We start from the raw sequence: 26,301 nt of genomic DNA on the forward strand, positions 1-26,301 counted from the left end.
TGTGAAAAGTAATCGCGAGCTCGTCTTGCGATCGTGTCGAGCGATACGGTTTGATTGATCTGTCCAAATTTAGTTATATCTATGATCGATCGTTTCGATGTTTTCGACGATAACCGGCTAAAGTTGGGCGACAATCTGCGACATCAATATCTTTCGATGGGCTTAATTAATGAACTATTTGATGGGCTTAATTAATGAACTATTTGATGGGTTTAATTAATGGGCTGTATTATGTATATTACTGATCGAGATTTTGCCTATATATTAAATTTGCACAATTTATAAGAAATACCCAATACACATATTTTACAGGAGAGATCGCTAGTGTTATAATAAATTTACCCGTTACAATTAATCGTTAACTAATATTGTATATTGTCTCACTGACGTAATATATTTGCGTAAGAACTTATCGTATAATACATTAATAATAACGACAGGAAAATCTCGATAGCTCGGCAATCAAAATTAATCGGATATGCGTGTCACATTCTGTGTGGTATCAATCTTATCGATGTACGCTTTTTCGTGTATATCTTATCGCGCATTGTTTTCGAGTGCTTTATTTGCTCTGGGCAAGTAATTTTTGCGTTAGAGCGCGCAAAGTGAGAGGAAACAAACAGAAAGAGAGAAAAAGAGAGGAATAGAGGAAAGATGTAATATTTTGTTCGCGCGAAAACATACTCCACTTAAGGGAAGATAGGCGTGTTGTGCGCCGAAAGATTTATTATTACTTTTGCGGCTTCGATTGAAAATGAAACCTGTTAACCGGCTTCGAGAAAGAGAGGAACCGGTTCCTCGAGAAAAATATTTTTTTCGCCACAAGCCGCGCAAGGTATCCGGTTCTCGCGATAACGAAAATCGTCGTCGTCGACGAAACTCTACGATTTTTCAGAAAGAAGGGAAGGAGATGATTATCTAATATTTCCGAAAATTTCGCGTCTCTTGGTATGACTGGGAAGTCTAGTGTCTCTTTTCCTCTCGCGTCCCTCTATCCGGATCGGACCGATTGCGTCATTGATGACCTTGATCGCCCACACAAGCTGATTGATAAGTCATTTCGAGCACTTGATCGCCGATCGAGCGATACTCAGTATGTTCGCACTGAAGCGCTGATCAGGACCTAATTACCGTAGATCTCGTTGATCGATTATTGGATTTCGACGCTTTCCGTTTTAAGTCTTCTATTGCGGTAAGTCTGCCGTCTTTGTGTGTCTTCCCCGGTTTTATCGGATCTACTACTCGGTTCTTTTATCGGTGTTGCGTGCTTCGATCGGGAAAGGTTATCCGTTCACGGAAAAGGAGATTCAAAAGACTTAGCACGCATCAGATTTAATATCAGACAATGTATTCGTGTTTTGCCTGTCAAATCAAAGTGATACAATATGCTTGATTATATACTTGGTATAAATTGAATTTAAAAGTCAAGAAACAGGTTGTTTTTCTCGCATTTTATATTAAAAAAATTTTTTTTGAGCTCGATACACTAGTTTAAAATGTTCCAAAACAAAGCGGTATATTATATAGCTTGTTTTTTTATTTGATACATACACCATTCTGCCTTTTAAAAAAAGCGACATATCGAAATACAACCGACAATTGTTCGCGTTGCATTTTCGTCCCCTTAATTAACGCCTAACGCAGTGAAGACTCTTTCGGATTGCAAAAAATCATTGGCGTCTTATTAAAGTGGCGTATCTATACTCTCTCCCCCCTCGCGACTGATAGAATTAAAACGCGACGTCATGTAAATCGCGAAATTATTCGTCGGTAATAAAATCGCGGGAAGAGGAACGTTCGCATCTAAAACGCGCCAATTAACTTTCTCATTTAACTTTCTCATCTGCATATGATATAACGTTACATCTTACTCGACGGGTCTAGATCGATCCATCAAGCGCGCGCTCCTCTTCAATCATTAGAATCATTACGTTTTGAAGCTTATAAAGTAATTTAACATAAATATACACTTTATTCTCAATCTTCACTATAATCGTCACTTTATTGTTAGATTATATTATTAGAAATAAAGCGACGATCGTCGCAGAGAGAAAGAAGATTGTCAAGCTAACCCGTACCTATACGTTGTTTTGCAGGGCGGAGGACCGGCAAGAAAATTCCTTTGTGATCCTTTCGAGCAAATTAGAACCAAGATTACCTATGATCCCGCTGGGCGTCGTGAGGACGACGGAAAAGGCAGAGAGGCGCTTTTGGCAGCGTTCCTAATCTCCCTGCCTGCCTTTCCTCCCGTTCTCTTCTCTCTTTCTCTCTCTCTCTATTCCGCTCGTCGTCCCTACTTCCTCCTCCACCTTCTCTCCTCCACCTGACTCGTGGTTTCTCGGCGAACGAGTCGCGACGCATCTCGAAGACCTCACGTCGGATCGCACTATGGACATGAGCAGCGAGTCGAGCACCGCTAGATGGTACGAGCCGCCTAGGACGCTGGAGCCGCCTTCGGGGGGCCCCGGGGTGGCCGGGGTGGTCGGCAACCCCGGCGACTACAGGGGTTACTATCCCCACGCCGGACCGACGGCGCATCACCCCGCAGCCGCGGCCGCACACTACGCCCACAGTAAGTGCACACGTCTTCTTTCATCTTTTTTTTCTTTTAAACCACCCTTGATGTTTCTTTTCTCCCTCTCTATATGTCTCTCCGCGTTTGCATTTCTACTTTTTCCTCCCCGAGAATCTCGCGTCGCGACAGTTCAACGACCGAGCGCTACCGGACGTTTCCTCTGAAAAGGAATCGAGAAGCGAGAGGTGTTCTTTTTTTTTTTTTTTATTCTTCAACGGCGAATATAAGCGCGGCTATGAGGAGGATAATACGTATAATCTTGGAACTAATTTATTATAAGCTTATCGATCGAAGTATCCGCCTTAGCGATTCCGACGGGATCTCGAGAAGCTCTCGATTATGGCGTTGGAGGAGCTTGTCGCCTTGGAGGATTCGCGTCCTCTTGCGATTCAAAGTATCGCGAATATTAATACGTGAGGATATCGCGAGGAAAAAAATCCATGTCGAAAATATATCGGAATATAGTCGAGTCTGTAAAAAAGTCGAGGGGCGACGACTTTGCTAAATCTCGAGCTCGTGCAACAGAAACACCCGTTACATCCTAGCCGCGCGTTTTTAATTTCTCGCGTGTTTCACGACGCGGTTCAACGACCGTCGAACAGTCACCTCTTGGCGACAGAGACACCGCGAGCACTCCTCATTAATTAAAATTTCTATATTTAATTAACGAGGCGTCTCCGAGGTTATCAGCGACATCGGATGTCTCCCTTGATGCATCGCCATTCTGCTCATCTTTCCCTCCCGCGACTAGAGAGATGTGCCTGTCTTGATAATTAAATTTCTAGCGCGGCTGATAGCACAGCGAAAAACATTGTACCATTGGGAGACTTTAGGAGAGGGCGAGAAAGAGGGGAGGAGGGGGTGACAATCGTAACATGTCATCGGGACAGGGCTTTCTTAGCGCAGCGCTAATTCACCTCGTGCAACGGGGCGCGCACTCGAGCACACGCAAGTGCGTGTCGTTGGCCACGTGCTGCCTCCTTTCATGCATTCTCTCGATTCTTGCCTGACAAATGACTTTTCACTTCGAGCGACTCTTACGACCACCCTTCTAGCGCGAATGACAGCGAGCGAAGCAAAGAATTTACGACACAAGTCGAGTCTCGACGGATAAAAGACAAACGCAGGAAATGTTTGATTGGTTGTGCGTAAAAAGGAAGTCATATCCCGGGGGATGAGTAACGAACGACGCTTTGATGTATAGTCGGGAGAGGAAAATAAAATGAAAAAATAAATAAATAATGAAGAAGGAGAGAAAATGGACGAAGTAAACGGCATCGGCGAGAGGAAATTACAGCCGCGATGTTCCGAGAGAGATTATATTAGCAAGTCGATAAATGAGAAAGCAGATATACTCGTTATTCGTGTAATAGCTTAATCAATCGAAGCAGGACTCTCGGAAATAAAATGAGAGGCAGTAAGACGTCTCCGAAACTGCTTTAAATGTTTTGATGAAAAATCTTAATTTTTTATATAAAAATTTCTCTATATACCTGATATTTTTATTTTAAATATTCTGTCAAAGCGAGCTTTTCTCTAGAAGCTTCAAATATATTATATATTCCTCTCGCTCGATGTATATACATATTAGACGGAATCAAAATCCTTTTTTTTCTCTCAAACTCTTTTAAGTAATTCACGACGTCCCGCGCAGAGGAAAAGAGAGTCGTTTCGGAGGAGAGGCCGATGGTGTGTGTACACACTCTAGATGTGCGTAATCTCGATAGCGCTCCTTCGGTTCCTCGCTGTTGGCCAAGCATGAAAAAGCGTAGTATAGGTAGAATAGAGAAGGAAAATGAGGAAGAAGAAACGAAGAAAGAGAGAAGAAGATGGACATCGCTTTGCTCTCTTCGAAAAAGAGAGAAGGAGAAAGAGTAGCAGGACGACAAGAAGGAAGAGATACGGGACGGAGAGGGAAGGCAAAGGCTAAAAAGAGTGCGTGAAGGAAACACGATACAGCCGGGCCAGATCTTCGAGGTCGTGGAAGGCGATATCCCTGATTCTTGCCGACGTGCGCGGATCATACTCGGGCCTCTGTTAGCAGCCTCGTGGCTTCGAAAAAACAACCTAATCGGAATCAAATCTGCTGCTGTACGATTGTACGACGTCGGGAGACGCGACGCGGAAAAAGCGCGGACGTTTTACTTGCGAGTTTCTTGTGACTCGCCGCCGACGCGCTCGATGATTTCTTTTTCGACCTAGAGAGAGACGGAGAGAAGGACGTTTTTTTTAATTTCGAGCACGTGCAAGAGTCGGTCGCTTTTGATTCGGTCGGAAAAGCTCGCCGAGTCTCGTTCCGAGTTTTGACGAGACGGAAAAATATATGTGTTGACAGCTGCTAAATATCGAGTAGCTTTTTTTCAAAGTATCTTAATCACCGCACGTTTCGTAAACATCAGAATACCATGTAAACGATAGATCCATAGAACCATGATATACGCGAGAGGAGAAACGTTTAGCTTACTGAGATTATTAATATGACTAGGTCAGATTTTGATATTCACTAGCTAAGCGCTTTTGACACTGAAGCGATATTTCTCTCCGACGATTTATTTATAAAACGACAAAAGTCACGATTATTTTCGAGAGAGAGAGAAACGGAAAGGAAGAGGTAGAGGAAGAGAAACGGGACGATATTAAAAAAAAAAAAAAAAAAAAAAAGAAAAAGAAATAAACAAGATAGGCGGACGAGCACGTATAGAGCGGGATGCATAATACACACAGTGGTTGCGGCACAGACAGGAAGGAAGCGCAGCCAACCGCGAAGCCCGCGGGGTCTGAGAGAGGTGCATACGTAATTGCGGGGCCACGCGGGAGGCGCTGCTTTTATAAGTTACATCTCTTCTCCCTCTCTCTTTCTCTCTTTCCATGTTGCTCGTCGTCTCTCTTTGCGCGCGACTCTCGTGTACCCTCGTTGTGTCGCACGATGACGTACGGATCTAGCGTTGTGTTGTTGAGGCCAAAGTGGCACGACGAACGCGGCCGGTAGACGGACTCGTCGTTGCACCGGTGTGTGCAAAACGTGTGCAACCGCGATGTACACCGACCAACCGACGCCATCTTGCGCAAATGCAGACGCCAGCCGAAGGCGGAGCCTCTCCCGAAGGGCTTCTCTCTCGTCGTTTCTCTATCACCGTATCTCTCTGTCTCTCTTTCTCTTCCCCTTTTCATCATCGTCTCTCTCTCTCCGTCTTTCTCTCTCTTTCTCTTTCCCAGTCTAGTTCACCGTGGCAGATGCAGCTTCACCGCGATCAATCTTCCTCCTCGTCGCCGGCGTTTCGTTCCCCTCTGCAATCTCCTCTCGCCACCGACACAGTGCGGTTCCTCCGCTCTTCGGTAGCTCCGCGTGTCCGTTTTCCCCTCTCCGAATAATTTAGCGTCCTCTTTTTTTTTTTTTTTAGAATCGATCCTATCGATTAATTAATCTCGTCGATGTTCCGCGAAAATGCTACAAAATTGACAATTTCTCCAGCTCGATCTCCCCGCAGATCCGACTTCAACATTGAATTCCTCGCCTAGTTAGGAATTCAATTTCGCGGAATGAATTTGTGCTTACATTCTCTCAGATCGTCTGCTTTTCTACACTTCTACTTTAGCGTCTTACACGATCGCGGGAGGGAAAGAGAGAGAGAGACCCGACGAGGGAAAATTACATGTTATTACGCGAAAGCTGCTGGGGGCACTCGACGTGAAATGAGACGTTATTTTCTACGAGAATTTCGTGCGCGTACAGGGATTATATTATAAGGCGCGATGAGCGAGCTCCCGCTGCAACGGGGGGAAAAAGGGATGGGATAGTTCCTTAAAACCCGTGGGATATTTTCGGGGCATTCCGAGCCCCATCGATCGCGCCTCGAAATTTATCGAAAGTTATGCTTAACGAGAATCATTAACGAGACGAGGATTGAAATATTCTTGAAAAGAGAGGTTTTTCATCGGAGTATCTCTCTTTCGAGAAAATGCAGTACAATGTGAAGTCGTCCTCGTGATAACAATACTTATCGTTTATTCATAGAGTTAACGAGGCTGACTACGTGTTTACGCGCGAATGTTTTTTAACCGAGGCGATATTTTACGCATATCGTTTCTTATTAACGGCGCTAATTGGGCCTGCATAGTCGAGGAGGCTCCTGTTAGAAAGGAAAAAGAAAAAATTACGACCAAACTCGCGTTGAGATTTCTCGAGCCTTCTTATTCTTGCTCTACGTTTCCTCCTCACTTGGATTTTCTTCTTATTTACGACAACAATTAACGCTACACTTGGAGCAACTTGTTTCAAGGAAATGCAATAACGTACGTTTATCAACATAAAAAAAATAAATTAAAATTTTATCGCCCGCGATAAAATATATATATTTCAAGAAAATCTTTTCTTTATTTGATGATTTAACGACCGCAACTCTCTTCGCGGCTGAAAAAAAGTAATTCTTTCGCGCAAACGTAACAATAATTAGTTACTGTCTGACGATGATGTTCGGATGAGACGCCTCTTTTCGCCCGGAAACGCTCGAAACGTTAACTTCCAGCATGAGCTTTTTGGTATCTTCTTCACTTAATAAGATCAACAAATCTGAATCTCGCGCCTCTCCCGAACGGAATCAAAGAACTCGAAACAGGACGCGACGAAGGCAAATGGCCGGGAAATAAAGCGCGTCTCCCCGTGACGAGACGATGCTTTGAATCCTTTTGACCCTTTGAGATCATCGTTTCTCTCTCTATCCCGACACCTCGTCGCACAAAAGCAAAGCTGGGATGCGGTTAATTATTTGGAGTAGTCGCTTTGATGCGCGCGCGAACGAGGGAGATTCCATTGGCGAGATCAGCGCGGCATCAGATATTCGTGTCGGGACCAAGTTCTCCATCGGCCGATGTAACGCGGCTACGCGCATTTACTAATTATTCGTTATCTAGCGACTAGGGAGAGCGGAGTTGCAGGTTGGTTGTTTTTGTTTGTATTTAAATAATTTCCCCTTCCCCCCTCGGAATATATTTCGTTGAAAACCAATGGAAAGGAATGCAGGAGAAAACACAATAACGATAAGCGCCACACACTCTCTATTACTTTATCTATACTTGTACTTTACTTTGTTTGGGGAATTAATGTGACACTCTGATATTTCGCTGTTGCGTAAACTTAGTGGAGATAAGAAGAAAAAAAATAGAGGTAATTGATAAAGCAAACAAAAAGATCGACGATCAATGTCCATCGGGTTAAATATAATAAAGGAAATAATATAAAACTTGTATGTATTTAATAAACTCGAACGATTGGCGCAAGCTTTTCTATAACTTATTTAAATCACAGCTTCCGCTCTCTAATCTCGAGACGAAATTTTCTATTATATTATATAAAGACGAAGCTTCTATTTTCTGAACTTTGCTCACCTTTATGGATTCTAGAGGATTTCAATAGATTTAATTTACATGGAAATTGAGGTCCTTATTTCGTAATAGGTAGTAAACGAAGTTTTTCATTCGAAAATGTAAAATAAAAGCTTTCGACTGGGATATTATTGCATTATTAGTTATATCTTGTATTTTAAAGTCAGGAGAAGGGGAGACGAGATTTTGGAAAACGTCGCGTTTTTCTTTCTCGCGAAACTTGCCGTTTCGTTGGCTGGAAAATGCTGGCTTTCGCGGCTTTCACTCCGCCGCTTTGATCCTCGCTCGTAACCGGCATGGAGTAATATAAATGTAAATCGGGACGATCGAGACTTGCGCGTATCTCGGCCGCGTAATAGGTCGCGGCTTTTCAGCGACGCAAGAGAAGAGGAAGAAAAAAATGTCGACAATATGTTCCGCAGGTGTGCCATAAACCTGATCTATTTCTCGTTCATAGTCGACTCACACGTACCGCGATTAGCATATTAATTTATTACCGGAATCGGTGTCGCGTGTTCGCTCGCGACAAAGTAAGCGCGCGTGGGCGCGAATCGCTCCTGAATCATCTCGGCCGATCGAGTAAGCGATTAATCGATCGTAAACGAATTTAGCATATACCCACACGTTAAAGAAAGTCCAAGTTTTCTCCTACTTTCGATTTTAGTTTTCAATCTAACATCCACTTTGGTGTATAATTATATTTAATCTATAATTTTGCCGAAAGTTCCTCTTTTAAATTTCCAAATGGAAAACTGCCTTTGGGATGTAAAAAAAGATAAAAGCTCTCGAATTCTTTTAATCCTCTAGAATCCATAAACGCGAGAAAATGAAGGCAAAATTTCGTCTGTTTTCGGCAAAAGAGAGAAAAAAGCACCAAATAATTTACAAGCATTGCCGCGGTAATTTTTTGAGAGCATTAGCGAAATAAAAAAAATGCGGTTAGAGAAGCGAACGCGTTATCTGCCGTCGTGCCGATCTCGCCACGATATAACAGTGACCGTATCCATGGATTTTTCATGAATATTCATGATGCGCGCCGGAGCCCCGGCGCTATAACAGGCGCGCGCAAAACCCTCGGCTATTATCTAGAAATCAGCCGGTCGGATAATATCGCGAGGAGGAGAGCGACGCGTATATTTAATGATGCGGCTAACGGCGAGAGAGAGGCGGAAAGTGTATTTTCCGAGTCCGGGGATTTAAGAGACGATCTTCTGAGTTTATATGAAAAAAAGCGCGATTCGTAACTCTCGTCTCCTTCACTTCCCTCCCCCCGATCGACTTAATCGCGAGTTGAAATTTGATACGGCGAAGAATAAAACGATCGCGCGGAAATCGATATCGTTAGCATAATATCGTCGTTAATATACGACAGGTTATACATTCGGTTGTGTAGCTCGTGGTGGGCGTCTCGTTGATCCCACCAGGTCGGTATTTTTGGCCTGATGGACGGGCAATGTCGCCTTAATAGTACAAAGACGGATCCGACGACTGAAAGAGAGAAGGAGAGCGACGCTATATCGGCTATAGGAGATGTGTGATCGCGCTTACGAAATTCTTCGAAATCCACGTGGTCTCATCTGACATTTCTACTGTCAAGTTTCGGATTCGTTGACAGACGACGATTATTCCCGAGATATTTAGTGACTGTGGTGTACCACCGACGGCCGAATTTGTATGCAAACGCGCGAGTGAAACGTCCTATTGTTGTAGACGACTTCTCGAAAATCGTCGATATATTCACCGGAACGTCGCGAGAATGCGCGCGATTTGGAGAGGAGGCCCTCGAACATCCGTCGAGAGCCATATTGTCCGGATGCGCTCCTCGTTCCACGGCCGATCGGCGAGTGCAGATAAAATTGCGGGGTCGACAGAAATATCGCGTCGAGATAACAGCGCCGAGAGTTATGTCAGCGCGTTCGTCAGGGTGGGACACGAGGGAGAGAAGTAAGAGAGACAGAGGAAAGAGTCGCGTCCCGACCAGAGGGGAAGGCAAAAAAGTCTCGTATAAAATCCCGTAAAAACGGGAGTCGCGCAGCGAGAGGAAGAAGGGGCTCGAGGAGAAGCGGAAAGCGCGATAAATATCGCGCTCGGCGCGATGGAAGTTTTTATTGCGTCGAGAGTGCGAAGTGCTTCTCTCTGCTTGGTTCTCTGTCTGCTCATTTCTTGCCGCTGTCTTTATCTCCGGCCCCTCGTCACTCTCTTTCTCTCCCTTATTATACGAAAGGGAGAAACCATTGGCTTAATGTTTTTGGTCCTCTCATAAATATTTCGCCAGTAATATTTCATAGTCAAATGATTGAAAAATTGAAAACTGCTTTTTTAAATATTGTATACCTGGGATTTAGCATGGATTTTTATTTAGACTCGGGAAATTTTATTAAAAATTGTATCTTGCGAGCGGTCGTAATCAGCTGATTGCTGTCAAATTAGCAATCGTATATAATCGCTTTCTTCGTAATCGTATAAATAAAAAACATTAAAAAACGCATACAGAGAAACTTATTTTAAAAAGCTGCATCTACAAATTTTCTCATTTTATTTAGAATTTGAAATGAAAATACCTGGAAGAGCGGGGAATTTTTTTTACAAGATTTGAGTAGACTCCCTGATACTTGAAGGATTGCAGAATATCGCATTATATAAAAGGCAGCGTATAGAGATCGTTAACGAAAAAGGGGGAGGGTATATCTCTCAGATTGTGCAACGATATATAGTCGAGGATCCGAAAGCATAGCCGTGCGTAGAGCTTGTTTACTTTTCATCGCGGCTGCGCCGTGATGCAGCAGATCCAATTACAGACAGGCCATCGTTGGCCTCCGATTAATTACAGAGCCGCAGCTGCTCATCTCTCGCTGCCCCGCTGTATTCGTAATATTGTATTTCGCGCTCCTCTAAATTTAGACGGCGGCCACTTTCCGCGGGAGACCATCATGCAGTCGCCACTTGCTCGCAATTTCTCGGAGCGACGTTTTTACACAACGGAGAAAGAACGGTGTTCGATTTGCATTTGCGTAAAAAAAATATAAGATTTATTTCGCGTCAGGAGGACGTTTTCGCGCGAAAGCGAACGCTAGTAGATACGGCGCCCTCGAAATTAATGCCGTTATTAATTAACAATTCGAGGGAGACAGGACGCTGGATTTGGTAAAACATTGTTCTCCCTTGTTATCAGCGTATGCCGTGAAGGTGGAGCGGCGTTCGGCGTTGTTGGCAAGAACCCACTCAATATATCGATCGGCCAACCCTCCCTCAGCCCGACCCTTCCGTAAAGCGGGTTTGCATGCGTCGCATGTGCACGCTCCGGCATTCGCTGGCAACAATGTGCATCCGCAAATTTGCACGGATATTAAGAACCGCTGCACTTTCCTGACGGCGAGAGAGATGGGGATCGGTTAATTAGATGGACCGACATCGCCGTCGTCGTGGTCGTGGTCGTGGTCGTCGTTGTAAGATAATAACCGGGGATAATTAATTTGATGCGTAATGAGTTCTTCGTACCGTCATTAATGACATAGGTGACCGTATCGTCGCAGGACGGTCGTAATTGCCCATTCATTTTTGTCCCACAAACGTCACTCTAATCTCAGATATCGTCGCCGCGCCAGTTTTTTTTTTAAATTTTTTTACCGCTAATTATCTTCTCATTAAACGCAATTGTTTTTACGCTATCGCAATTTTTATTTATAACCGTTAGCAACAAAAATTGCCTTCATCCCCGAAACGAATATCCTCTTCCTCGCAGGTACATTGATCCCGACACGCCTTCGTCGTCGCGCGGTCTCGTACAACGATCCCTGTACGAGAATTGTTGAGAGAGACGGAAAATGCGCATCGTCTAAAAATCGAGTATATATGCAGCTATTAAAAAGTCAATGGCGAATCGTTGTACGGAGTTCCGCGGACTTTTGCACGCGACACGATAGTGTCCGATTCGAACTCGGGGAGCGCAATTAACGTCAGGCGAACATTACTCCGGTCCGGCATTTCGCGTAACGCGTTTTCGATGAAACGAACGGAACGAACGTCCAGCCGGCAATTTTGCACGCGACGCGAAGAAGAGAAACGACTCGTATAACGAAAGGTAATATCGCTAATGAACGGCTAATTACGAATCGAACGCTGGCGATTCAAACTCGGAGGACGAAGAGTGGTATAGAAGTTGCGCGGTCTCGTTCGTCTTGGACGAGAGGAAGAAGAAGAAGAAGAAGAAGACGAAGGATCGCGATACTCCGTGCAAGTGGGGCCTCGCACTTAATTAAGACGTCTGCCGCAATTAGAGTAGCCTTTACGATCGGTATAAAAGCCGATCATTCCGAGCACGCACTCGGTCGATCGGGTTCTTCTATCTCGCGAAGGGATGAGATCGTTGCTATACGATGACGTCTAGATTCGCGGGTACCATTTTCAGATAAGCGATTTCCGGAGCGATCGACTCTCGCACCTGCTCAATCATTTCGCATCGCATTCGTGAGGCGGAGTTGTCGATGAAAAAATATTTATTGCGGTGGCAATGAAATCCGTTTTGATAGCTAATGCGATCGCGATTCGTTTATTACACGTGTTTTCGCATTGCTTTCATTTTGAGAATAAAAACTGCATTTGCATTATGAAATATACGTTATTCAGGATTGCGACGTCTAATGATTTAATCAGTGACCATAAGAAAGAATTTCTTCATCCGATAGAGATATTAAAGTTAAACAATATATGATTCATAGATAATATAAATAGATAATACATGACGACGCTATCCCATCTAACAGTCTTTTGTTTGCCTTTTCAGCAAGAATGTCGAGCAGCGGCGTGTCGAGCGGTCCGGTGAGCCAGGTCTGCCGGCCGCACTTTCACAGCTCGGTTCTCCATCCGTGGCTATCTAGCAGCAGCGCGGACGCTTCGAAACCCTGGGGATTCTCCGCGACGACGGCGACCACGGGCGGCGACGAGAAGCCGCAGAGTCCGCTGGGATCGCTGCCGTCCACCACTGGAAGTCTGTCGAGTCACGGTGGCGGCGGCGCCGGCCACCATCTCTTCTCCTTCCCGCCGACGCCGCCCAAGGACGCTACGCCCGACAGCATAACCGCCAGCACGACCTCCAGCACAAACAACAACAACAACTCGACGAGCGCCAACAATAACAACAACAGCGGCAACCCTCTCTCCGGGCTGGGCGGCGGCGCCGCCAGCGAGTACCAGGCGGCGGTTGCGCACGCGGCGGTGATGGGCGCGTTCATGCACCATCAGGACGCGCTAGGCGCATCCGGCGCCGGCTCGTGCGACATCAAGCCGACGGTGATGCTCGGGCACCATCACGGGGCGCCTTCGCCGCCGCATCAGCAGCACAACGGTTCCAACAACGGCAGCAACGGCCCCGGCACGAACGGCTCGTCCGCCGGCCAGGTGAAGCAGCGAGAAGGTAATAACCAATCCGGCAATGTGACGGGCAGCCAACAGGCGAGCACCACACAGCAACAACAGGATACGTATCAGAGCAACAACGGCGTGCCGGCTGGTGGCGGCGGTGGCGGCGGCGGTGGTGGCGGCGGCGGTGGCGGTGGTAGCTCCGCTGGCAGTGGTGGCAGCGGTGGTGGCAGCGGCGGCGGCGGTGGCACGGTCTCACCCTGTAGAGATAGTTACGCGGCCGCCGTCGCGGCTGCGGCTGCCAACAGCCACCATGCCACTTCCGGTTCCCAGTACGACCCAGCCGCGAGCGCGTACAACATGTACCAGCACCTGCAGTATCCCGCCTCCGGCCACCATCACCATCATCATCATCACGGCGCCACCTCGGCGTCGTCCACCGCCGCGTCGTCCCACAATCCGCACAACGGCGGTGCGGTCGCCGGTATTTTCGGTCACCACGCCGGTGCCGGGAACGCGCCCGGCGGCGGCCTAACCGGCGTCGCGGACTCGAAGCTGCTAGTCGGTCACGCGCACGGAAACACGCCGGGCTCGCCCTCCGCGCAGCAGCAGCAGCAGCAAAAGCCGAGGAACAAGTCGAGGACGTCCGCCGGTAAGCGGCACCGCGCGTCTCTGTCACGGTTCTCTTTTCTGTTCGGGTTTCTCTTACGTTCTTTTCTTTCGGGTCGCTCTTTGGTTCTCGTCGTTTCCTTCAGTTTCTTTCGATTTCATTTTTATGTTCTTTTTTTATTCGATTTTATCTTTTTACTTTAGTTAATGCTAATCTTCTTTTCACGCGGGAAAAATGTTTCGGAAAATTATTTAGAGTCTAATAGATGCTCCCTCCACATAAGTTCTGTGAAAATTTTGAAAAGATTTATAGACTGCAATTTTTTATACTTATCAGAAAAATTTTATGAATTTTAAGAAATTTTTCAAGTATGTTTTAAGACATCTTTTTTATTTTTCAAAGTTCATGTTTCACATCTCCATTACGAGAGGATAAGAATGATAAATGACATTTTTCCCGTGTAAAATATGTTTCTTTTCTCATTTATGTGTTTCTTTGCATTATTGGTTGCTTTTAGCATCTTTAGTTCTGCTTCTTTGCATCGGCGTCGATTGTTAAAATTAAAGATATCAATATATAAATTTCGAAGTTTTTTTTTTATTTTTATCTCATTCATAATTGCTTTATCTAATTGCATTATATCGAAGAATCTGATTCAAGATATTTTATGATATTTTATGAAATTTAATTAATTGATTCATGATACTTAATAAATTTATTTAATTAATTTATAATTAACATACAAAAATCGACACCAATGCATTTTTTCCCTAATTTTGTAATCTCTCCCATTTTACGTTCAATTAAACTTTATATTCATTTTTATTTTATTTTAAACGATAAAAAAATTTGTTTAGTTTCTCTCGAAAATTTTCATTTCATCTGTATTCTCTTTCATTCGACGTCCAGACGGTATATCTCTCGGAAATACAGATCTGGACGCACAAACAAGGGAGAGAATACAGACTATATTCTTATTGTTTATATATAATTTTGTTTTCTCATTTTTTTTAACCGTGAGCTTTCGGTGGCGGTCGTCTTACGCTTGAACTTCGTTTAAAACACGTTTTTTCCACCCGTTTCTCTTTTTTTTCGGTCGAACAATATCACGCAATAGTGAGAAAGAGAGGGAGGGAGGCACTGTGACTGTGATCTTTTGTATTTTGCCTCACTGATGTGTTTTTTGCGTGGCACCCACTGGAGAGAGCGAGCGCGAAGCACCACACCCGATTTTCAAGATGTGACACACGATATATATCTATCTATGTATCCCTATCTCTATAAATACACACATATAAATATATATATAAACACACACACACACATAAATACATGTCATACATGCTCAAGTACAGGAAAAAGAGCACAGATTTTTTTTCGATGTGGTGTGGCTAGCGCTGCGTTTTTGTTTTTGTCACGGCAAAGCTCCCTCTCAAAGAGTCCACGGACCATTTTTCGGCGAATATTTTTTTCTCGTCTCGCGAAAAAAATCCGCGCGGGTCCGCCGATAATAATTATCGCTCGTAAAATCGCGCGACGACGAGAGAGTCCTTTGGGGAGTCCTTTTTTTTTTTTCTTGTAGGAAATTGTGTCGTTCGCTCTCGCGCGCGGTAACGTCGCGGACGAGGTCGAAGGAGGAGGAGGAAGAAGGTGGCGGCGGTCGCCGCGAAGCGGGGAAATGAGAAACGGTTGAAAAATGCCGGATACGCTGATTGCGGTAATAATGGCCGGTTGCTTCGGCCAGCGTAGCGGCGCCGGCGGCGTGGTAAAAATCCCAATTCCGGGAACAATGGCCCCCGGCTTCGCGGCATGGAAGCCCGCTAATTGAATCGACTTACGACACACAAACACACGCGTCGGAGCCTCTCTCTCTCGAAGAAGCCAGACGGAGCACCCGCGGTTCGTTTAGCGACCGTATATCGCCGCGATCGCCGGGAAAATCGCTCGTGAGAAGGCCACGAAAAGCGGTTTTCGCAAGAGGCAGCTGTACGAGTCTGTCCGCGAGAAGCGGTGTCTGAGAAGAAGAGAGCTGTCGTTTGAGCAATATACCTCGCAAACGCTAGACATAAGATTGGCAAATATCCTTTTGCGCGCGACGACCCAGGAGGGGAGGGACGAAATGGAACAACGAAGCCGTCGAAGAGTCGAAGCATCGAGAGTGGAAACAAGGAGCAGAAGCTTCAAGCGGCAAGAGTCCCGTTAGAGTTTCGAGAGAGAATTCGCGACGGGCAATTATAGCGGAGGAGGAGAGAGAGAGAGAAAGATAGTCGTGGACCAGCGCGAAATTTGTGACGGAACGCCGCTTCCCTCGTACTGAATCATAACTCGGCCGCTGATGACAGAAGTGGCACGGGACAAGCGGCGGTTTCCTTCCGCCTCCGCTCCGATCCTCCTCTTTCGCGCTCCAACGACCATCGGTGCCCCCCGGGTCTAAATAATATCCTCGCCCCGTTATTGTTTCTGCGATCGACAATAGGTACAATCGCCGCGCGGTAAACGTCGCGAAACGAGGGGATTTTCTTTCTAACGGCATTTGCTTCTTTTATCTATACAAGGCATAGAATACTCGATGCGCTGGTCAATTTAATGTATATTTTATTTTATAGAAAAAATTAAATTGTTACATTTCGTGTTCTAATCGGGAAAGTTTCGGGGAAGAGTCAAAACGGAAGCGCGCGTCTAACGAGCGCTTTGTTGTTGCATGCCTGGCGTTTTAAGGTCGAAGGTGAGGCGGAAAACGGGAGAGCGAGTCGGTCCCTTCAGGGGTGAAATCGGCCATTTTACCGTCACCTTTTAACACGAGAACTATATTTCGAGTACGACGCAAACGAGCGTCATGTCGGTGTGTTTCGTGGCTGATATCCATCTTCCGCGCTAGAAACTGTCCGCCCGTTCCATCGGATCGATAAGTCGGAAGGCATATCGGTGTATAAGGAAAAATACGCTCAACTATGAAAACTATCAATGATATAACGAAACGGTCATCATTGTTCACGTCGAAATCGATCAACAAAAAATTAAAAAAAAAAAAAAAAAGCATTGAAACGAGATCGTGATTTAATCAACAATCAGCGTCGTCGAAATCAAATCAGAGAGCAGCGAGAAGGAATCGAGATTGATCGCCGGCTCGGTTATTGTCGATACGAGGGATCAGGAGTCGTCGCAGCATCGAGGATGGACGACGAGGACGCGATAGTCGCGCTCGTTATCACCCTCCGAAATCTGTTCCCCGGGATTCGATAAGACCGAAATCGAATTAAGGCACCCGAGGAGGAGAGCGGGTCCTTCCAATTAGTTCCGGGATCGATCCAGGCCACCGAAACGGCAATTAGACGAATGTTAAAACCTCGGTCGAGTCCGGTTAGCATCTAACGTCTAGGATCTCTCGTTCGCGAGAGAGAGAGAGAGAAGAGTCTTACGTGACACAACGAGATCGACTCTGTTCGATCGGCTCCGTTATGAAATCATCTGCATACATACGGGGTGGGACTCGCAAACGAGCCGCTCGCGTGTCGGCAATTATTATATATGTGCGACCTACGATACGTGCACCGGAATTATCTCGCCGCCGTCAAATTTCGCTGTTAAATCGAGGTCGGGTCATTAATCAGCGACGCGCGGTTCAATCGATATTCGTGATTACATACGATCGTCCGACATCTTTTTCGGAATTAATATCGTTTTCCAAACGCGCTACATCTTCCTTTATAAAAACGTCTCTCTTGATGCTAGATATATTTCGTAACATAAATTGCATTAATATAAATTTTACAACGATGATCGAAAGATCGAAACGTACGTATATATTATAAGCGAACGGAAAAATATTGGACGACAGATCTGATTAGCGCCAAAGGACTCGCGATCCTAATAGGTAGGTAGTCGTAGGGCGGCTTTTACGAGCATCGTTAAGATCAGCGGAATGACCGCCGGAACGATACCGATTTACTTTTACGTCGCGAATCGCGCTCGATCGTATAATCGCGAGCAAGCGATCGGCAACGGAACGACTCTCGACGACGACGACGACGCAGCTTAATAGTGATCCTTTTCAGTATAGTGGCCGATAAACTCCCGGCCACTTATCCCCGCGGAGGACGCAGCTCGGAGGACGATTCGAGAGACGCGCAATTTCGGGAGAAGTGATATCCTTTCTCGATCCCCCCTTCCTTTCCTCTCATTGCGAGGATCCAAATTTTTATCTCCTTATTAACACGCGTCGATAATATATATATATATATATATATATATATATATAATATATATATATTTGGAGATACAAATTTACCTTCTTCGTATCATCTGGTTGTCGATGATAGACTGTGAGATCGCGAAAGAAATCCCTCGTCCCTTGATTCCACTTATTACATTCGCTCCCTTCTCTTACGAGTGTCCTTGGGACTAACCAACCGCACTGGCGTAAGTTCGATCCGTGAATCCTACAAAAGTCCAATGGTCTTAAAGAGACTCTGCTTTTGCTCTGGTAATCGCTTGGTATGGTTTGTCTGCAACTGCATGCGAATTTCTCTCTCACGAGTCACCTGACTGTTTGCAAATCTCTTCGTGAACGCACGTTGATCCGTCAAAGACGATTTTTTTTATTCGTCGAATTAAAATTTTCACGATTACATATAAATTTCATATAATTAAAAAAAAAATTTTATTAGTATATATAAAAAAAAATCCATTTAGCGAAATTATGAAAATAATACCAAATAAATTGAAAGGATACATGTAGTATGAAAAATGGGGCATTCTCGTCGAAATTAAAATAATTAAAAATATATTTGCAATAGTTTATGTCAAATAAAAAAGAATTACGATGAGAGCGCCTTTTTCGGGCGATCAACGTGCTTTCGAAAGTTCGCGCGAGAAACGTCAAAGCGGTGACGTTTCGCGCGCGGACGCGAACGAGTGAAATAAATTTAATGAGTTACATATGTCTGGATGTGAATTAACATGATTTTCGTTCGGTTGGGATGATAATCCCGATAGAGGGTCGCGAGTGCGTGAATTGCGGCGCTACTTCGACACCGCTCTGGAGACGGGACGGCACCGGCCACTACCTCTGCAATGCCTGCGGGCTCTATTACAAGATGAACGGCCAGAATCGACCCCTCATCAAGCCGAAACGACGCCTGGTAAGTACCTAAGCCATTTCACTTTTCCTACGATTACCGTACTTGAGCGAGTAATGCAACATAAGTGAGCGATTAAAATATTATATGAAAAATAGCCATTTTTTGGTTAAGTTATCATCTTATTTTTTCACCTTTGAGGAAGATTATATTCAATAAAATTCGCGTCTCTTATCGAAGCTAGACTGATGGGACATGTGCTGTGAAAAATGACGAGGAAATAATTAAACGTAATTTGAATTTTATATATCGACGACATATCGGGAAACTAATTCGGTCGACTTCACAGTCTTGAAAAAAAATTCAACGTTTCATCTATTACATAGACGTGAACGCACGCCTTATTCGTAAAAGTGCGTCCTTGATCGCTTCCTTCGTACAAGCGAGATACACATACTTAATTAGCGGAGAGAGAGAAGCCGAGTTATGCGTTTCTCGCGCCGTGTAGACGTAGTAATCAGAATGCAAGATAAAACAAGGCCAAGTTAATTTCCTGTACCCGCTGATTAATACCGCATGTGCTCCGCTCTTCTTCTCTCCGTTGTATGATTAGCAACTCTATCGCCCCGATGACGGCGGGTCGAACGATTTTCGTTGCGGAGAATCCTCCTCGACCCTTGTGTGTCGGAGAACGCGCCTTCGCAATCCTCCGTTAACAAGAACATCTCTCGGGGAAACACCTTAGTCAAGTCGAAGACGAGATCTTTACGATCTAATCAATTCAAATTGATTGTTTTGAACGATGCGAGGCCCGAGTGAATTCCCTCCATTGCGCTTGCAATTTTATTTTTACGCGAGACGTGCAATTTTTTTGTTTACGTGCGATGAGAGAAAAAGAGAGAAGGAAAGACCTAGTAGGAGATGCCGCAAAATAATCTTATATGAGCCGCGTTAAGTTATTTAGAATTTATAAAGTAATAAATCTCGTAATAAATCTTTCAAGTTTTAAGAGTGAGTTGAGCCTATAACCATTTATTAATGCCGTGCAAATTGTACATTCTCTTAAACTGAATCAGTGACAGTGTCACAAACTTTCACTAAAAAAATTATTATTAACTGTACATAATTACAAGATGTGGTTTTCTATTTATTTTAAATTGCTATTTTTGGGAGAAGCTTTCACATACATAATATTATTACACTTTATTTTTAAAATGTGATAAATTCATAAAGAAATAATAAAGAGAGATTCTTAGTCGAATATTTCTTTAACAAAAATATATAAATTTATCTCATAATGATATTATAATATGATATGCGTTTTAAAATGTCATTAATCGAAACAGCTGTTGCCAATAATTGATTCAATGATGATACACCGATTCTAAGAGGACATTGACCGTATCTCTCTCTCACACACAAATTTTTCCTGCACTTATAAAAGAAACAGAGACTCGGATCGTTTTCACGAGCGTGTTTTCAATCGTAGAAGCTCTGTGCATGCATATACACATACGTATATATATACAGGGACGCCGATCGATATCGCATGAAAACGGTAGCCGTGGAGGTTTCGTGCGATCGGCTCGTAGAATTCGTGTGAACTCGATCTATTTTTGGCAACTCGGCTCGGCACCTATGTAGATGGAGCAGCCTCGTCCGAAGTACCGATGCGGAAACTCGATATCGCCGGCCGACCCTGCTCTTCCTCCTTCCTTCCTTCGTCGTCGTTCGGACTCTCCTCCCGGACTCCGCGATTCGATCTGGCTAAACACTCACGAGAATTCGCGGAATCGATCACGAAACGCGACCGCTTTATGGCTTATACGATTTCGTCCTTCTATAATCGCGTATTACGGAAGGATCGAATTTCTTTTTTCTTTATAGTGCATCTTGAAACACCTTTTAATTTAGGTATTCGAACAAACATTAATTTTTTCCCACGTATTTTTGGAATTATCTCGCTGAATCTCGACAGAGCGCGGTCGAAAGTATACGAGAGAGAGATTTTTAAGGATCAATTAGACTTCGCACTTTCGCGGGCGTCAACCCTCCGCTCCTCTCTCGCTCCAGATTTCGTCTACGTCGAGACAAGAGTGCAACGGAATGCAACGAACGCGATTGCACCGACGCAGCGCGTTTCACTATCCCTCTCGTCTCGTTGTGCACTTTCTCCTCGGTGCGCGATAGAGCTAGGTTGATGGATTCAAAAGTTTTTTCACCGACCGACGTCGCCGACGCGTAATTATATATACGCCGACCAGCACGCCACGCGTTAATTGACCAAGTTGTACAAAACAGTGCAACATGCCGCGTAATTTCTCGCGATCTTCTTTTTTTTCTGCGCTTAACGCATCGCCACCGCGATCTCTTCTTTCGCGAAACGCGCCGCGATTTTGTTTGAAACCTTTCGCGTTTTTTAGAGGAAAGTCGTTTCGGGGCATGTTTGTTCCGTAAAATTATCTTCAAATTTTATTATAAAAATATTTCATTAATTGTAACAGAATTTTTAGACGGCAAATGTATGGTATATTTTGAAAAATGAGACATCTCGAGAACGATAATATTATATGTAAATATGATAATAATTAGAGATATCTTGAAAGAGAGGAAATTTGTCAATTGATTGATTGGACCATTAGAGCGTCTCGTAGGACATTTACTACGCATATTTAAAGTACGCCCGCAATTTGTCCACCGTCACTGATTAAACAGAGACAATCGTTTCGCGCATTCGCCATGACGACCCGTACAAATATTGTGACGTGATGATGAACCGACACGCCCACCCATCATTCATTTGCTTGCCTACACGCGTGTGTGCAGCGTAAAAGCGCGGTCGATGGAATATGTATCGATTTAAAAGGCGTTGGGCGTACGCAGGACACTTACACACGTAGGCGCGATACGAGACACCTTCGACACGTTCTGTAATTTTCTCTTTTTTTTTTATTCGGACGCCGCGCTTACTTGTCCCCGCTTACTTCCGGATTAAAAATTCATGCAACCACTCGGCCGAAATTTATCCCCGATTGCTGTCTGTCCCCTGAAATGACGGCTGATCGATTACGATGGTCCTCTCTCCTTTACCCCCCTTTTGTTCAGTAAACGCCGCCACGACATTTCACGTGGGGATTCGTTATGAAAATCATTCGTCTATTATGTTACACAATTTTGAGAAATATTTTATTACAACTATATCATAGAAATATCACTGAAACTTTATTAGGATCTACAATTTCATAAATTTTTAATTATTTCCTGTGGCTATAACAGGATAATATATTTTAAAAGCTTATTTGTCATAGCAGTAAGAATGAAATTCTCTCACGTATAGACCAAACTTTACTCCCAGATCCCCCTCCCCCGGGAGGAGGGGGATGTATTCGCGCAAATGCATATGCCTTCATCGCAATATGTCACATTTTTAGCGCCCCGTCGCGTCGGCCGCGTCGAATCCGGTCACAGATGCGTCGCCGAAGAGCGGTGGGCCGATACGATCTGGGAAAACAAAAGGCGGCCACCAGGTATACGCACGCGGGTGCGCACGCCACCCCGTATATAATAAAGTCGTGGCACATATTGCCCCCGTGGTCCCTCTTCCTCCTTTTGTACGTCTCTCTACCTATCGTACGTATCGAGCTAACGTCGTCGGCAATTCCACGCGCACACGTACACGCGCACGCACACGCGTGCGCCGTGAATTTCTGCGACGACGAGTTTCGATCAGGCGAGATAGCAAGGGTTGAAACCCCCTCCATCCCGCTGCGACCGACCGACCGTTCCGCCATGTTTGATCCTTCAGAAAGATAGGCCGGTTCGAACAGCTGGGAAATTTTCGTTTTTTTTTTTAAACCTCTCTTTCTCTCTGGTTCTGCCCCTCCTCTCCGTTCCAGCTAAGGGCGGCTTACTTTTGCAACAACACGTGGGATGGAATGCCGCGATATGGCGCCAATCTGCCGTTTCGTGAAAGAACGCGGCGGAATATGGCGGTGTACGAACTAGTTTCAGTGTAATTCTTGGTAACTTTAAAGTAACGAGGTTTATACATAATTTACATTCGTGATTGTTGCTAGCACGTGGACGCTCATTGATGTTATTTATTTAAAAACGATAACCAGTATAATCAAGTTTTCAATTCAACAATTTATAATAATACAAATAAATATTGATATAATGCAAATTAATATAATATATTAATATAATTGTTCTCGACATGAGAAAGTAATGGGATGTCGGTGTTTGCTACCGGAATCGATTCTCTCGACGACGACATCGTACGTAGAGAGAGAGATGATCCTTTACTCGAAGCCGCGAGTTCTCGTAGCCGAGGGAGAAAGGAGGAAGGAAAGAAAGAGAAAGATTAACCTTCTGGGCGCAGAGTCGCTCGTTAACGACTGTCCTACACACGCTGCCCCCCTGTCTCTCCCTCGCGTTCTCTGGCGATGCTTATCTGCGCCCATGCCGTGCAACGCTCGTCGACGGTCGTTACGGTCCTCCAGGCGTTCCTGGACATTCCAGCGGAAGCTGCGGCTGCCACTGCTGCAGCCAGCAACCCTCGACGAGACCCGTTAACCTTGCTAAAGACGCATAGCGCGCAAAACGTACAATAGTCGTCGAGGTCAAGATTAAGCGAATCCGATTTTATTTGTCTCGCGAAACGAAAGAGCGCGAGAAAGCTGTCAGAAATGATTTCGAGTGTCTTGGACACCTGAAGAAATTTTGAGAAATTAATCGAGTCTGAGAGGAGTGGCAAGACGACCCCGAACTTTGCGATTTTATCTGCTCGACTCTTCGGGAAGCCAAGATGGCGCGCGACCAGGGAAGGAGGGCAAACTGGAAGAGCGCTTCTCGGGTGCAAAGGGTTATCCTCATCGATCTTCTCGCGAAAAATGAATAGTCGAAATTGTCCGACGCCTCGTTCGCGCATTGTATCTCCGGAGCGTTGTGCGTCTTTAGCAAAACGAACAAATAAACTAAGAATGTTCTAGAAGAGAAAAAAGAGCAAGTCTGCATTCGTTTACGCGTATCTATTCTCGCTCCTGTTAGAATAATTACAATGACACAGTAACTTGAATTTCTGATGGCTTTGTGACTGGAAAAAAATTTATCTCCCCCTTTCGATCTCAATCTTTAAGCTAACATCTACTTATTTGATACTTGAAGCACAGTCATATGTATATCACTTTCTTTGGAAACTGTTTAATTTCCAAATATGATTGTCTGCGGATAGGAGGACAATTCCTATATAAATTAAATCAAAGTTTTTTTCAGAATTTATAATCGTGAAAAAAATTGAAATTGAAAATGGGAGGAAAATATTACGCGGCAAACGTTAATAAAATGTAATGTCATTATAATTTTACAAGACTTAATTGCAGAATTATTCATTTTAAGACTCGCGCACGCCTCGGTGCACACATGTTACAAAAGCTAGAAAGGATTTCGTGTAATCCCTCCTTCCCCTTTTTTCCTCCTTCGTGCACGCGAAGCGCGACTCTCGTAAAGTAATCCGGGCAATGACTTGGAATACGTCTTGCGCGAACTCGATTATTCCGCCGCGTGAAAGTATAATTCGCCGGCTCGTGTTTTTCGCATGCGCGCGCCGTGAAAATTTCCCCTCGCACTTTTTATACAGAACCGACGGAACCATGAAAATTTCCAACGTAACGCACCCCGGGATATAATTTGCTCCCGTGACTCGTCGACGTTTTAATTTATGCGCTATATTCCAACACGTCGCTTTTAATTGTTCCTCTCCTTTTTTTCTTTTTTTTTCCTGGAGGTTGTAATCCTCCTTCGACGTTGCTCTCGAACCAGTTCTAGAGACCGTAGATCTTACCTCGAACGAAATATCAATTTGGAATCATTGTACAAGTGTGCATTTGTACGAACAAAAAATCGCAATTACATTTAAATTTATTTGAAAAGCGTAAGATAAAAATTTTTCTAATCTTACTTCACACGTCAATTTATTAACTACAGAAGAACAATTTGCTTTCTTTCGGGCAAGATTGGAAAATCCCCTTCGAGTATCTTATTTTTCATCGCGTATGAGAGCGCGTATCCTGCGTGGCCCCGAGGGGAAAGGAGAGAGGGAGGGGGCAACAACGGCGATTGAATTATGTACCAGATGCAAATATCGCCGTATTGTCCGGTGCCGCCGGCGTGCTCCATCCATCTTTCAGCTTCCTTGAAAATTCTGCTCATGAGATACGCGGATTTGCATCCGTTCACACTTTGAATACAACTCGCGCAAGCGAAATCGACACTCGTCGTCCCTTTCCTCTTTCTCTCGCCTCGTCTTGACGCTGATCGAGACTCGAGATCGCCAGACTGTTCGCATGATCATTAAACGGTTCTCGCGCTTGAATAATAAAATTCCGCGATTAAAATATATTCGGAAGAACTCTCGTTTACAATTGCAAGGTAATGTGTTGGATAATGAACGGTGCACAGAAATCTTCGTATAACATTATTAATTGATAACAAAAAGAACAAAAATGATGCCGTAACTTGGTGAGACACACGAGCGTGCACCGTGCGCCTCGTTTTCGAAAGGTTTTAGTATCCTTCCCGCCGGGATATTATTTCCGATCGGGAAGAATGAGAAAGAGAGAGAGAGTGAGAGATAGACGAGCCAATTAGATGGGCGTGCGCGCAGACCAAACGAAATAAATTTAGCGAGAAGAGAGGTGCGAGAGAAGGGCGCGCGTAACGAATCGTCGTAACCTATTAACTTGTAAATTGCTTCCGACTGTTGTGGGCGAGAGAGAGGAGGCGCGCTCCGCGCATAAATTCGCGAAATAAATCCCACGGGCTTGTCGCCCCGGCGAAACGAGACGCGTGACAAAGTTATTGGATCCCGTTAGCATAACCGAAGCCGGTAACCGAAGACGGGATTAGATTTTGCGCCGATAGCTCGTAAAATATTGCGCGTTCGCGCGCGACTCTCGCGTCAAACGTGGGCTAGCTGACAGCGTTTATAATAATGGGAGGATTTCTATTCAAACTCTAAAAAGAAAAAAAAGAAAACTGAATATAGGGAGGAGAGATGTCCGGGGTTTATTATCAGCTGATCGGACCGAATCGACGTCGATTTAATCGCAGAGCGGCGAATGACAATCTTCTCTTTCGTATCTGTTGTTCGTTCGGCGATCGCACGCTTCGATCATTATTGACGCGATAATTCAAGCCGGTCGGCACCGTTATTCCGCGCGTGTACAGCTTCTTTTTTTTCGTCCCGTGATACACGGCTACTTAAGATTCGGTATGCCGCTATTGGACGACCGGATCCG

At 44.7% G+C, this 26,301-nt stretch overlaps 2 protein-coding genes across 4 annotated transcripts in view; one reads left to right on the forward strand and one right to left on the reverse strand.

Annotated features, from left to right (window-relative positions):
* The window catches only part of LOC145946208 (uncharacterized), a 327,696-nt gene that overhangs the window by 109,146 nt on the left and 192,249 nt on the right, over positions 1–26,301 (reverse strand). The window lies entirely within an intron of this gene.
* Positions 1–26,301, forward strand: part of LOC145946379 (uncharacterized) — a 71,478-nt gene that overhangs the window by 5,144 nt on the left and 40,033 nt on the right. For 2 of the 3 annotated variants that reach the window (XM_083056015.1, XM_083056017.1), the window contains exons 2-4: positions 2,097–2,572; positions 12,741–13,370; positions 18,921–19,064. In XM_083056015.1, the coding sequence (XP_082912141.1) occupies positions 2,389–2,572; positions 12,741–13,370; positions 18,921–19,064 (958 nt within the window). In that variant the 5' untranslated portion in view covers positions 2,097–2,388. Of the gene's footprint in view, positions 1–2,096; positions 2,573–12,740; positions 13,371–18,920; positions 19,067–26,301 lie in introns of all 3 variants that reach the window. The other variant, XM_083056016.1, reaches the window with a different exon arrangement.

The sequence above is a fragment of the Prenolepis imparis genome, unplaced genomic scaffold (genome assembly GCF_030444845.1).
Source record: "Prenolepis imparis isolate NDT839.2.m4 unplaced genomic scaffold, iyPreImpa1.0 SCAF_15, whole genome shotgun sequence".
Lineage (NCBI taxonomy): Eukaryota > Metazoa > Arthropoda > Insecta > Hymenoptera > Formicidae > Prenolepis > Prenolepis imparis.